Below are 13,568 nucleotides of genomic sequence, written 5' to 3' on the forward strand. Positions count from 1 at the left end.
CGAGGGGGGATTCCGGAACCCCTGTAACCACCCCCCTAATCCGCCCCTGCATCAGAAGTGGTTTCATTGATTTTTACGTAGCATTTGATCCACACGCAAAAAGCATTTCTGGGATCACTCAGTCGACTGGTTACCGTACGTGTTTCAACTGCATTTTGAAGTCTTGCAATCTCTGGCACTATTTCAGTTATCAGGATGGAAAGATTACCGATAAAATCACCAAGAAATCGGGTTTTCATCAGACTGCACTGTCTTTTTCAAGTCTAAATGTCAGTACTCTTAGCAGTCAAAATGTTCAAAGACATAAGGTATCAAATTCTCCAAACTTGTGATGCAATTCGAGGCTGATGTCAACTGTTTTATTACAGGTCAGCATTTAACAAAAACATCGCTAGAGAGACGTTCATTGTGCGTATGGAGGAGAAAGCATGAAATATTGTCTCCATATTTTCTAATTCCAGTTTTCCCGCAAAAGTTTCTCTTTCTAAGCTAGCATAGATCTGATTTGAAGCAAAAAATACACAGAAATAATGACGTATATTGTAGGTTTGACGTCACAAGACTTGACGAGCTGAATTCTGATCCTTGGAAGATAAAATGAAAACTGCTCCCGTGGTTTGAGTTCGGTTGTTCTTGGTCAATACTTGTTGCTGTTGTTTTTGTTGCTGCGGTTGTTGTTGATGTTGTGGTGGTGGTGGTGGTGTTGTTGTTGTTATTGTTGCTGGTGTTGTTGATGATAACTCTAACCCTAACCCTAAGTCATGGTGGGGCGGTGATGAAAGTGGCGGTAGCAGCGTTAGAACAGCTGGTTGTTGAGGCGGCGCTGACGATGGTGATGGTGACGTGGGAGGTACAGAGACAGTGGTTGTCGTCGTCGTGGTTGTGGTGGCGGCTGTGATCACTGAGTAGCTGTAGGCGGAGGAAAAAATATTGGTAGTAACAGTCGTTGCGGAGATGATGGTGGCGGCGGTGGTCGTCGTCGTAGTGGTGGTGGCAATGACGGTAATGTGTGTAGTAGCAGTGGTTGTGGAGGGGATAGTGGTGGCGGCAACGGTGGTTCAGGTGGCGGTGGAAGTGGCGGTGGTGACAGGAGGCACGTCCACCATGATGAGCTGTGTTGGTACAGCGCGATGCTGCAAACAGTCTGTCACGAAGATCAATCCTCTCATCCCTCCTTCCTTCATCACGCTCCTTGTCCCTGCCTGGCAGCATCACCACCACACGCCGCTCCAAGCCTTGCACCCAGCCATAGTATGTTACTGTGACACGGTCTGTTGCCGCCACCGCCATGTCGTCCACATCTCTCTCCCACCTCGCCTCGTTGTGTATCGAGTCTTGTTCCCCCAGCACACACACCGGTAAGCCTTCATCACGCAGACCGCGCACCACGCCGCTAGCTCGTGACGTCACCTGGCCTGCGTCATCCTCGATGTCATCCTGTAGTTCTGAACTCCGCGTGATGATGAACACGTCGCGGTAGCTCAGTGGGGTGGGACTGTTGGGGAGGCTGCTACCTGTGTGGAAAAGACCGTTGTGACCGTTAGAATATTTTTCAGGTGTAGGCAACTGTAAATAAACTGTCTGTCTGTCTGTCCGTGCCTGTCTGTCTGTTTCTGTCTCTTTCTCTGTGTCTCTCTGTCTCCCTCTATCTCTCTTCTCTCTCTCTGTTTCTGTCTGTCTCTGTCTGTCTGTCTCTGTCTCTGTCTGTCTGTCTCTCTCTCTCTCCACATATTCACTCTCTGTGAACAAAAGAAAGTCACAGACACCTATTTCCCGACACACAGACATGACGTTATTATAGTTTGACGTCATTAAAATGACGTAATTCTCTCTTGCTGCTGTGGTCTTGCCCAGCGAACTTGAATTTTCTGTCACTGTGAAATTATTTGACAGGATAAAATGACACGATGGAACTTGGTTAGTTACCCTACCTACCTTTCTACCTACCTACCTATCTATCCATCTAGCTACCTTCCTACCTACCTATCTACCTGCATATCCATCTACCTACCTACATACCTACCTTCCTATGTGTATCTATCTACCTACCTCCCTCACTCCCTCCCTCCCTACCTATCTATCTACCTACCTATCTATTTATCTATCTATATGTGACCTTCACAACTCACCCCCACTGCCCACACCAAGACGGAGCAGCTCGGCGGCGACCTCCTTACCGCACTGTTGGCACTCTACTGGCCACCGACCTCTGTGAGCGTTGCCATGGTGACTCAGCCGTATCACGCGCAGTCCGTCTCCAGGGGCAGGTACACCGCTGTCGCTGTAGTTGTGGATTCCACCTGTAGCCTGGCCAACCGCTGGCTGTACCTCCCGCAGCACGGAGGGAGCACAGCGGAGAGGGACGGTGAGCGGTTCAGGCCGCAGTGATGGGGGGATGTCGGTGTGAACAACACCTGCCGCCCACAGGTGCAGGCCGGGAACGCTCTCCGCCAGGCGGGCCACCAGTGTAGCGTTGCGTTGACCTGACACAGTACTGTGACACAGAATGGAGACACGTTGTGAGAGATGTGTGTCTGGCTGGGAGGAACGTGTCACACTCATACCACACGGAACAGCTGGGTGAGGTTCGTGAGGACACACACACACACACACACACACACACACACACACACACACACACACACACACACACACACACACGTACACACACACACACGCATGCACACAAACACGATGACACACGCACGCACACACGAACGCATGCACATGCGCCCGTGCACACGCTCGCAAACTGATAGTACATGCACTCGTACACACAAACACGCGCGCAAACACACACACACACACACACACACACACACACGCGCGCAAAGACACAAACACTCACATGCACACATATATACACGCGCGCGTGCGCGCGCACACACACACGTACACACACACACACACACACACACACACACACACACACATTATGTAACACAAAACCGTAAAGACCAACCTGCTAGAAAAGAGCGCCTCATCCAACAGAACGTGCAACTGTCCGTCCTTGACTCGCGCCAAGAGGTCGGTGACGGCCTGCTGCACGTCGGCCTCCCTGTTGACGAAGTCGTACTGGTGTAGAACGACGGTGCCTGGTGTTGGGCCCGGAGGTGTCGGGTCCGCGCTCAGAGCCATCCCTAGCTGCCCTGCTATCATTCTGCTGGCAGCCCGGGTGTTGTAGAATGTCGACACCACGTGCACGTCGTGGCCCTGAAGCAGCCACCTCCCTCCCTGCAGTACCAGCACCACCGTCTTTCCTGTTGGAACACAAAACTCAACATCAGAAACACGACAACAATAATTTCTCTGAAAATACTCACTGCATGAAAAACTTTCTCCTTTAGAGAATTCACCCTTTGTATTGAGTGGTTTAACTCTTTAGTTTCAAACCTTGTTCTGAGGCAAATGATTCTGTTTTCTTCAGTTCATCACAGTTACAGTAAAATCAGAGGACAAAGACAAAATGCACCAAGTAATGGGACAAACTGAAATCGTTGCTTCCAGTGACTTAAAATAAAACAAACACGTCATACCCAATACGTCAAATCTTCAACGAAGACGTCATTTCAAAATTCAAGAAAAGCTGAAGCAATGCCAATGCAAAAATACGAAGGCCCAATGTCATAAGTTTATAAACACTGCATATCGAGGCATATTTACATTGCTGTTATTAGCTTAAAAATTGTACAGCTGTCCTGTTATTTATGTCGTAAATGTCCAAATACTTTTGCAAAATGTAAAGTCTGTAAGATTGATACATTGAGAGTTATTAAACTGTAAAAGCAGGCTAAACTCCAAAATGTTAAAAAAAAACCTGGAAGTCCCTTGTACAGGCTGACAAAATGAAAAAGGCAAGAAGCAATAATTGTTTCCTTATCATTTTGTTAAACAGATTTTAGTTAGGAAAAAAAAATTCGTAGTATTTTTCAAAAGTTGGAACATGTATTGTTTCTCTTTGCTAGGAAAAGTCGGTAGACCAACCCGCCACCCCCCCCATCCATACATTTTTGTTCTCTTAGTTGCCTGTTCATTAGACTCAGACGCACCTTAGCAGTAAACAAAGTCCTGTGCATAAGTGAACGGTTCAGATCATGGGTAAAATTGACACCTTCACATTAAAATGCTCATTTTAAAGCCACCCTTTGACATTATCAGTAGAAAAAGCATTCCATGACACAACTTTATGACAATGCAGTACAGGTGGAGAGGGGGGAAGGTGTGACACAACTTTGTGACAATGCAGTACAGGTGGAGAGGGGGGAAGGTGTGACACAACTTTGTGACAATGCAGTACAGGTGGAGGGGGGGGGGGGGAAGGTGTGACACAACTTTATGACAATGCAGTACAGGTGGAGAGGGGGGGGAAGGTGTGACACAACTTTATGACAATGCAGTACAGGTGGAGAGGGGGGGGAAGGTGTGACACAACTTTATGACAATGCAGTACAGGTGGAGGGAGGGGGAAGGTGTGACACAACTTTATGACAATGCAGTACAGGTGGAGAGGGGGAAGGTGTGACACAACTTTATGACAATGCAGTACAGGTGGAGAGGGGGAAGGTGTGACACAACTTTATGACAATGCAGTACAGGTGGAGAGGGGGAAGGTGTGACACAACTTTATGACAATGCAGTACAGGTGGAGAGGGGGGGGAAGGTGTGACACAACTTTATGACAATGCAGTACAGGTGGAGGGGGGGGGGAAGGTGTGACACAACTTTATGACAATGCAGTACAGGTGGAGAGGGGGGGAAGGTGTGACACAACTTTGTGACAATGCAGTACAGGTGGAGGGGGGAAGGTGTGACACAACTTTGTGACAATGCAGTACAGGTGGAGAGGGGGGAAGGTGTGACACAACTTTGTGACAATGCAGTACAGGTGGAGGGGGGAAGGTGTGACACAACTTTATGACAATGCAGTACAGGTGGAGAGGGGGGAAGGTGTGACACAACTTTATGACAATGCAGTACAGGTGGAGAGGGGGGAAGGTGTGACACAACTTTATGACAATGCAGTACAGGTGGAGGGGGTGGAAGGTGTGACACAACTTTATGACAATGCAGTACAGGTGGAGAGAGGGGGGAAGGTGTGACACAACTTTGTGACAATGCAGTACAGGTGGAGAGGGGGAAGGTGTGACACAACTTTGTGACAATGCAGTACAGGTGGAGAGGGGGGAAGGTGTGACACAACTTTATGACAATGCAGTACAGGTGGAGAGGGGGGAAGGTGTGACACAACTTTGTGACAATGCAGTACAGGTGGAGAGGGGGGAAGGTGTGACACAACTTTGTGACAATGCAGTACAGGTGGAGAGGGGGGGGAAGGTGTGACACAACTTTGTGACAATGCAGTACAGGTGGAGGGGGGGGGGAAGGTGTGACACAACTTTATGACAATGCAGTACAGGTGGAGGGGGGGGGAAGGTGTGACACAACTTTATGACAATGCAGTACAGGTGGAGGGGGGGGGGGAAGGTGTGACACAACTTTATGACAATGCAGTACAGGTGGAGGGGGGGGGGAAGGTGTGACACAACTTTATGACAATGCAGTACAGGTGGAGGGGGGGGGGCGGGGAAGGTGTGACACAACTTTATGACAATGCGGTACAGGTGGAGGGGGGGGGGGGGAAGGCGTGACACAACTTTATGACAATGCAGTACAGGTGGAGGGGGGGGGGGAAGGTGTGACACAACTTTATGACAATGCGGTACAGGTGGAGGGGGGGGGAAGGCGTGACACAACTTTATGACAATGCGGTACAGGTGGAGGGGGGGGGGGGGAAAGGTGTGACACAACTTTATGACAATGCGGTACAGGTGGAGGGGAGGGGGGAAGGCGTGACACAACTTTATGACAATGCAGTACAGGTGGGGGTGTGTGTGTGTGTGTGTGTGTGTGTGTGTGTGGGTGATACAACTTTTTGACAATGCAGTACAGTTGGGCGGGTGTGACACAACTTTTTGACAATGCAGAACAGGTAGGCGGGTGCGACACATGTGGAGGGGGGAGGGCGGGGGGTTGTGACACAACTTTGTGACAATGCAGTACAGGTGGAGGGGGGAGGGGGGTGTGACACAACTTTTTTGACAATGCAGTACAGGTGGGCGGGTGTTACACAACTTTGTGACAATGCAGAACAGGTAGGCGGGTGCGACACAGGTGGAGGGGGGGGGTGTGACACAACTTTGTGACAATGCACTACAGGTGTGGGGGGGGTGACACAACTTTTTGACAGTGCAGTACAGGTGGGCGGGTATGACACAACTTTGTAACAATGCAGTACAGGTGGGGGAAGGGAGGTGGCACAACTCTGTAACATTGCAGTACAGGGGGGGGGGGGGGGTGTAACACAACTTTGTGACAATGCAGTACAGGTGGGGGTGTGTGTGTGGGTGACACAACTCAATAACATTGCAGCACAGGTGGGGGGGGTGTGTGACACAACTCAATAACATTGCAGTACAGGTGGGAGGGGGTGTGACACAACTTTGTGACAATGCCGTACAGGTGGACGGGTGAGACACAACTTTGTGACAATGCAGGACAGGTGAAGGGGGGGGGGGGGGGTGACACAACTTTGTGACAATGCAGTACAGGTGGGTTTTGTTTGTTTGTTTGCTTAACGCCCAGGCGACAACGAAGGGCCGTATCAGGGCGGTGCTGCTTTGACATATAACGTGCGCCAAACACAAGACAGCAGTAGCAGCACAGGCTTCATGTCTCACCCAGTCACATTATTCTGACACCGGACCAACCAGTCCTAACACTAACCCCATAATGCCAGACGCCAGGCGGAGCAGCCACTAGATTGCCAATTTTAAAGTCTTAGGTATGACCCGGCCGGGGTTCGAACTCACGACCTCTTGATCACGGGGCGGACGCCTTACCACTAGGCCAACCGTGCCGGTAGTACAGGTGGGTGGGTGTGACACAACTTTGTGACAATGCAGTCCAGGTGGACGGGTGAGACACAACTTTGTGACAATGCAGTACAGGTGGGGGGGAGGGGGGTGTGTGACACAACTTTTTGACAATGCACTACAGGTGCGCGGGTGTGACACAACTTTTTGACAATGCAGTACAGGTGGGTGTGTGTGTTACACAACTCTGTAACAATGCAGGACAGGTGGGGGCGGGGGTGTGTGGTGTGGTGTGACACAACGTTGTAACAATGCAGTACAGGGGGGTTGGGTGTGACACAATTTTGTAACAATGCAGTACAGGTGGGGAGGGGGGGCGTGTCACACAACTCTGTAAGAATGCAGTACAGGTGTGTGTGTGTGGGGGAGGGTGTGTGACACAACTCTGTAACAATGCAGTACAGGTGGGGGGGGGGGGGGGTGTCACAACTCTGTAACGTTGCAGTACAGGCGGGTGGGTGTGACACAACTTTGTAACAATGCAGTATAGGTGGGGTGTGTGACACAACTTTGTGACAATGCAGAACAGGTAGGCGGGTGCGACACAACTTTGTGTCATTGCAGTACGGGTGGGCGGGTGTGACACAACTTTGTGACAATGCAGTACAGGTGGAGGGGGGGGATAGTGTGACACAACTTTGTGACAATGCAGTACAGGTGGGCGGGTGTGACACAACTTTGTGACAATGCAGTACAGGTAGGCGGGTGCGACACTGGTGGAGGGGGGAGAGGGGGGGTGTGACACAACTTTGTGACAATGCAGTACTAGTGGGGGGGAGGGGGGTGTGACACAACTTTTTGACAATGCAGTACAGGTGGGGAGGGGGGGGGTGTGACACAACCTTTTGACAATGCAGGACAGGTGGAGAAAGGTGGGCGGGTGTTACACAACTTTGTGACAATGCAGTGCAGGTGTGTGTGTGTGTGACACAACTCTGTAACAATGCAGTACAGGTGGGTGGGTGTTACACAACTTTGTGACAATGCAGTACAGGTGGGGGTTTGTGTTACACAACTCTGTAACAATGCAGGACAGGTGGGGGCGGGGGGGGGGGGGGTGACACAAGGTTGTAACAATGCAGTACAGGTGGGGGGGGGGGGGTGAAACAACTTTGTAACAAAGCAGTACAGGTGGGGGTGGGGGATGTGACACAACGTTGTGACAATGCAGTACAAGTGGGTGGGTGTGACAGAATTTTGTGACAATGCAGTACAGGTGAAGGGGGGGGGGGGGGGTGACACAACTTTGTGACAATGCAGTACATGTGTGTGTGTGTGTGTGTGTGTGTGTGGGGGGGGGGGTGACCCAACTCTGTAACAATGCAGTACAGGTGGGGGGGGGGGGGGTTGACACAACTTTGTGACAATGTAGGACACGTGAAAGGGGGGGGGGGGGGTGACAACTTTGTGACAATGCAGTACAGGTGTGTTTTGTTTGTTTGTTTGCTTAACGCCCAGCCGACAACGAAGGGCCGTATCAGGGCGGTGCTGCTTTGACATATAACGTGCGCCAAACACAAGACAGAACAGTAGCAGCACAGGCTTCATGTCTCACCCAGTCACATTATTCTGACACGTGACCAACCAGTCCTAGCAGTAACCCCATAATGCCAGACGCCAGGCGGAGCAGCCACTAGATTGCCAATTTTAAAGTCTTAGGTATGACCCGGCCGGGGTTCGAACTCACGACCTCCCGATCACGGGGCGGACGCCTTACCACTAGGCCAACCGTGCCGGTAGTACAGGTGGGTGGGTGTGACACAACTTTGTGACAATGCAGTCCAGGTGGACGGGTGAGACACAACTTTGTGACAATGCGGTACTGGTGGAGGGGGGGTGGGGTGTGTGACACAACTTTTTGACAATGCGGTACAGGTGGAGGGGGGGTGGGGTGTGTGACACAACTTTTTGACAATGCAGGACAGGTGGAGAGGGGGGAAGGTGTGACACAACGTTTTGACAATGCAGTACAGGTGGGCGGGTGTTACACAACTTTGTGACAATGCAGTACAGGTGGGGGAAGGGGGGTGACACAACTCTGTAACATTGCAGTACAGGTGTGTGTGTGTGGGGGGGGGGGGGGGGGTGGGACACAACTTTGTCACCATGCAGTGCAGGTGGGGGGGAGTGTGACACAACTCAATAACATTGCAGTACAGGTGGGGGTGTGACACAACTCTGTAACAATGCAGGACAGGTGGGGGCGGGGGTGGGGGGTGGGGGGTAACACAACGTTGTAACAATGCAGTACAGGTGGGGGGGGGGGGTGTGAAACAACTTTGTAACAATGCAGTCCAAGGGGGGGGGGTGAAACAACTCTGTAACAATGCAGTACAGGTGTGGGGGGGGGGGGGGGTGTGTTACACAACTCTATAACAATGCAGTACAGGCGGGTTGGTGTGACACAACTTTCTAACAATGCATTACAGGTGGGCGGGTGTGACACACATTTGTGACAATGTAGTACAGGTGGGTGGGTGTGACAGAATTTTGTCACAATGCAGTACAGGTGAAGGGGGGGGGGGGGGGGGTTCGAACTCACGACCTCCCGATCACGGGGCGGACACCTTACCACTAGGCCAACCGTGCCGGTAGTACAGGTGGTTGGGTGTAACACAACTTTGTGACAATGCAGTCCAGGTGGACGGGTGAGACACAACTTTGTGACAATACAGTACAGGTGGAGGGGTGTGACACAACTTTGTGACAATGCACTACAGGTGCGCGGGTGTGACACAACTTTTTGACAATGCAGTACAGATGAGGGGCGGCGGGGGGTGTGTGTGTGACACAACTCTGTAACAATGCAGTACAGGTGGAGGGGTGTGTGTGTGACACAACTCTGTAACAATGCAGTAAAGGGGGGTTGGGTGTGACACAATTTTGTAACAATGCAGTACAGGTGAGGAGGGGGGGGGGGGGGGCGTGTGACACAACTCTGTAAGAATGCAATACAGGTGGAGGGGGGAGGGTCACATTTCTGTAACAATGCAGTACAGGCGGGTGGGTGTGACATAACTTTGTGCCAATGCAGTACACGTGGGGGGTGTGACACAACTTTGTGACAATGCAGTACAGGTGGGTGAGTGTGACACAATTTTGTGACAATGCAGTACAGGTGGGTGGGTGTGACACAACTTTGTGACAATGCAGTACAGGTGGGTGGGTGTGACACAACTTTGTGACAATGCAGTACAGGTGGGTGGGTGTGACACAACTTTGTGACAATGCAGTACAGGTGGGTGGGTGTGACACAACTTTGTGACAATGCAGTACAGGGGGGGGGTGTGACACAACTTTTGTGACAATAACAGTACAGGTGGGCGGGTGTGACACAACTTTGTGACAATGCAGTACAGGTGGGCGGGAGTGACACAACTTTGTGACAATGCAGTACAGGTGGGTGGGTGTGACACAACTTTGTCACAATGCTGTACAGGTGGGCGGGTGTTACACAACTTTGTGACGATACAGTACAGGTGGGCGGGTGTGACTCAACTTTGCGACAATGCAGTACAGGTGGGTGGGTGTGACACAACTTTGTGACAATGCAGTACAGGTGGGCGGGTGTGACACAACTTTGTGACAATGCAGTACAGGTGGGCGGGTGTGACACAACTTTGTGACAATGCAGTACAGGTGGGCGGGTGTGACACAACTTTGTGACAATGCAGTACAGGTGGGTGGGTGTGACACAACTTTGTGACAATGCAGGACAGGGGGGGGGGGGGGTGTGACACAACTTTGTGACAATACCACTACAGGTGGGCGGGTGTGACACAACTTTGTGATAATGCAGTACAGGTGGGCGGGGGTGACACAACTCTGTAACAATGCAGTACAGGTGGGTGGGTGTGACACAACTTTGTGACAATACCAGTACAGGTGGGTGGGTGTGACACAACTCTGTAACAATGCAGTACAGGTGGGTGGGTGTGACACAACTTTGTGACAATGCAGTACAGGCGGGTGGGTGTGACACAACTTTTTGTCAATGCAGTACAGGTGGGCGGGTGTTACACAACTTTGTGACAATGCAGTACAGGTGGGGGAAGTGGGGTGACACAACTCTGTAACATTGCAGTACAGGTGGGGAGGGGGGTGGTGACACAACTCTGTAATATTGCAGGACAGGTGGGGGGCGGGGGTGTGTGACACAACGTTGTAACAATGCAGTGCAGGTGTGTGTGTGTGTGACACAACTCTGTAACAATGCAGTACAGGTGGGGGCGGGGGGGGGGGGGTGTGACACAACGTTGTAACAATGCAGTACAGGTGGGAGGGGGGATGTGACACAACTTTCTAACAATGCAGTACAGGTGGGGGGGGATGTGACACAACTCTGTAACAATGCAGTGCAGGTGTGTGGGGGGGTGTGTGTGTTACACAACTCTGTAACAATGCAGTACAGGTGGGTGGGTGTGACACAACTTTGTAACAATGCAGTACATGTGGGGGGGGTGTGACACAACTTTGTGACAATGCAGAACAGGTAGGCGGGTGTGACACTTTTTTGTGACAATGCAGAACAGGTAGGCGGGTGTGACACAACTTTGTGACAATGCAGAACTAGTAGTCGGGTGTGACACAACTTTGTGACAATGCAGAACAGGTAGGCGGGTGTGACACAACTTTGTGACAATGCAGAACAGGTAGGCGGGTGTGACACAACTTTGTGACAATGCAGAACTGGTAGGCGGGTGTGACACAACTTTGTGACAATGCAGAACAGGTAGGCGGGTGTGACACAACTTTGTGACAATGCAGAACAGGTAGGCGGGTGTGACACAACTTTGTGACAATGCAGAACTGGTAGGCGGGTGCGCTTCCTTACCCTCCATGGCTGCTTGAAGCCCCAAATCTGATCATGGACTATGGAGACGGCCTCAAAAAGGCAGAAGACCCATTGCTGCTGGCCACAGTTGCAAAAGAAAACATCGATCAATGATTTAAAAGCCACCTACAGGTCTTCACAGATGGTTCGATCCTGTAGTCAAGGGAGGCTGGGTGTGCCTTGTCGATTCCTGGACTTGATATAACACGAAAATACAAGCTAAACAAGGGGATCAGCATCTTCTCGGCAGAGTTATTTGCTATCTACATGGCCTGCACACTGATAAACGATCTGCCAACCCCACCTCTGGGGGTGGTCATCCTTACGGACTCAAAATCCTCGTTGCAAGCACTTGCATATGGCACCAAGAACAGAGGAGAGATGCAAACTGAAATTCATTTCTTAGCCCACCAAATTATGACAAAAGAAACAGACTTTTCCCTCATGTGGCTTCCATCCCATACAGGAATCCGGGGAAATGAAATGGCGGACAGAGCAGCAAAAGCAGCGGCTATGTCAACCATGCCAGTGACAGACATTCGGCTCTCCTGCCAGGAAGCCAAACTGCTGTTAGCCAAGCTAAAAAGAGAGGAAAGAGAGCAGACACTGTCACAAACATGTGAAGAGAGAGGATGGATACACCTCCCCTACAATAGGAAAGGGCACCACCTCCTACTCCCCCCGAGACCCATGAGCCTGTTGCGTCGCTTGCGCACGGTCAGCAGCCGCATCTACTGGGACAAGGTAGTCTGTCAGTGTGGCAAGACTGGACACCTCACACACGTGTTTGAAGGTTGTGACACTCTCAAGGAAGAGATGTCTAGTCTCATCCGCTACAGAAGGGAGAATGCTCTCAGTCTGGGAGACTGTCTCCGCCCACACCCATCACTCGGAGAGAAACCGATGATGGTCTTGGTCACCAATCTATTCACCTCAACTGTTGCGAGCTGGTTCTAGTGTGCTTGCAGCAGACCCAGCACAGCACAGATCCACTTCTGGAATCTTAAGCTAAATGTGTCCCAAGACACACACTTTGTAGTCCTGGCATCCTGAAAGGCAGAGGCCCCAACCTACAGGTTTGCTTCCATACCACAAACGCCTCCAGACACGGGAACTTGGGAGCAGAGGCAACAGCTCCGCTTGAACCTCAGAAACCAAATGTGCCTCCAGACACACAGATCCCTTAGACGGCCGAGATGGTGGCCTCTAAGGTTCTCTTGTACCAAACCGCCTCCTGACTCTGCATCAGATTGCTTGCGCTGGCATCTGCTTACATAGACCCACATTAAGTCACCACCGAGTGGTAGACACAGACCACATTTGGTAGCACTGACTGCCAGCTTCACAGTAATGCGTACCCCTAGCGCGGCTCAGCTTGGGTGGGAATGTTCTGAGCAAAACACTATGTGTTACTCCATACCCCCCGCCCTCCATGGAACTTCTTGACCCCAACAAATTGGGGGGAGTTTGCCCAGTCGGTAGAGGCGCTGGCTTTAAAACCGGTTGTTATTATCAGTGTAAGTTCAACCCCCAAGTTCGGCGCGGGATGTGTGTCCCAGAGTCAACTTTGTGCAGACTCTCATCGGTGTTCGAACACCCCCGTGTGCACGCATGCGCACGATAAAGATCCCAGGGTCACAGCGAAAGCCTCAGGCCTTGGAAACACGAATACATGCATGCAAAAATATGAAGCCCGGGTGTCCGTTCGGCCAACAGCCAATAAAGTAACCATTTCAGCACTGACCCAAGTCGACCCAACCCGGTCCCTAGCCCTATTCATGTCTCCTCTAGCAGCCGGCAGC

The 13,568-nt window shown here is 51.2% G+C and overlaps 1 protein-coding gene across 2 annotated transcripts in view; it reads right to left on the reverse strand.

Moving 5' to 3' along the window:
• Positions 1 to 336: 336 nt before the first annotated feature.
• LOC138978972 (uncharacterized) overlaps positions 337 to 13,568 on the reverse strand; it is a 37,757-nt gene continuing 24,525 nt past the window's right edge. For both annotated transcript variants that reach the window (XM_070351792.1, XM_070351791.1), the window contains exons 5-7: positions 2,963 to 3,260; positions 2,130 to 2,494; positions 337 to 1,514 (exon numbers count right to left, since the gene is read on the reverse strand). In XM_070351792.1, the coding sequence (XP_070207893.1) occupies positions 760 to 1,514; positions 2,130 to 2,494; positions 2,963 to 3,260 (1,418 nt within the window). In that variant the 3' untranslated portion in view covers positions 337 to 759. The remainder of the gene's footprint in view (positions 1,515 to 2,129; positions 2,495 to 2,962; positions 3,261 to 13,568) is intronic.

This window comes from Littorina saxatilis, linkage group LG10, assembly GCF_037325665.1.
Source record: "Littorina saxatilis isolate snail1 linkage group LG10, US_GU_Lsax_2.0, whole genome shotgun sequence".
NCBI lineage: Eukaryota > Metazoa > Mollusca > Gastropoda > Littorinimorpha > Littorinidae > Littorina > Littorina saxatilis.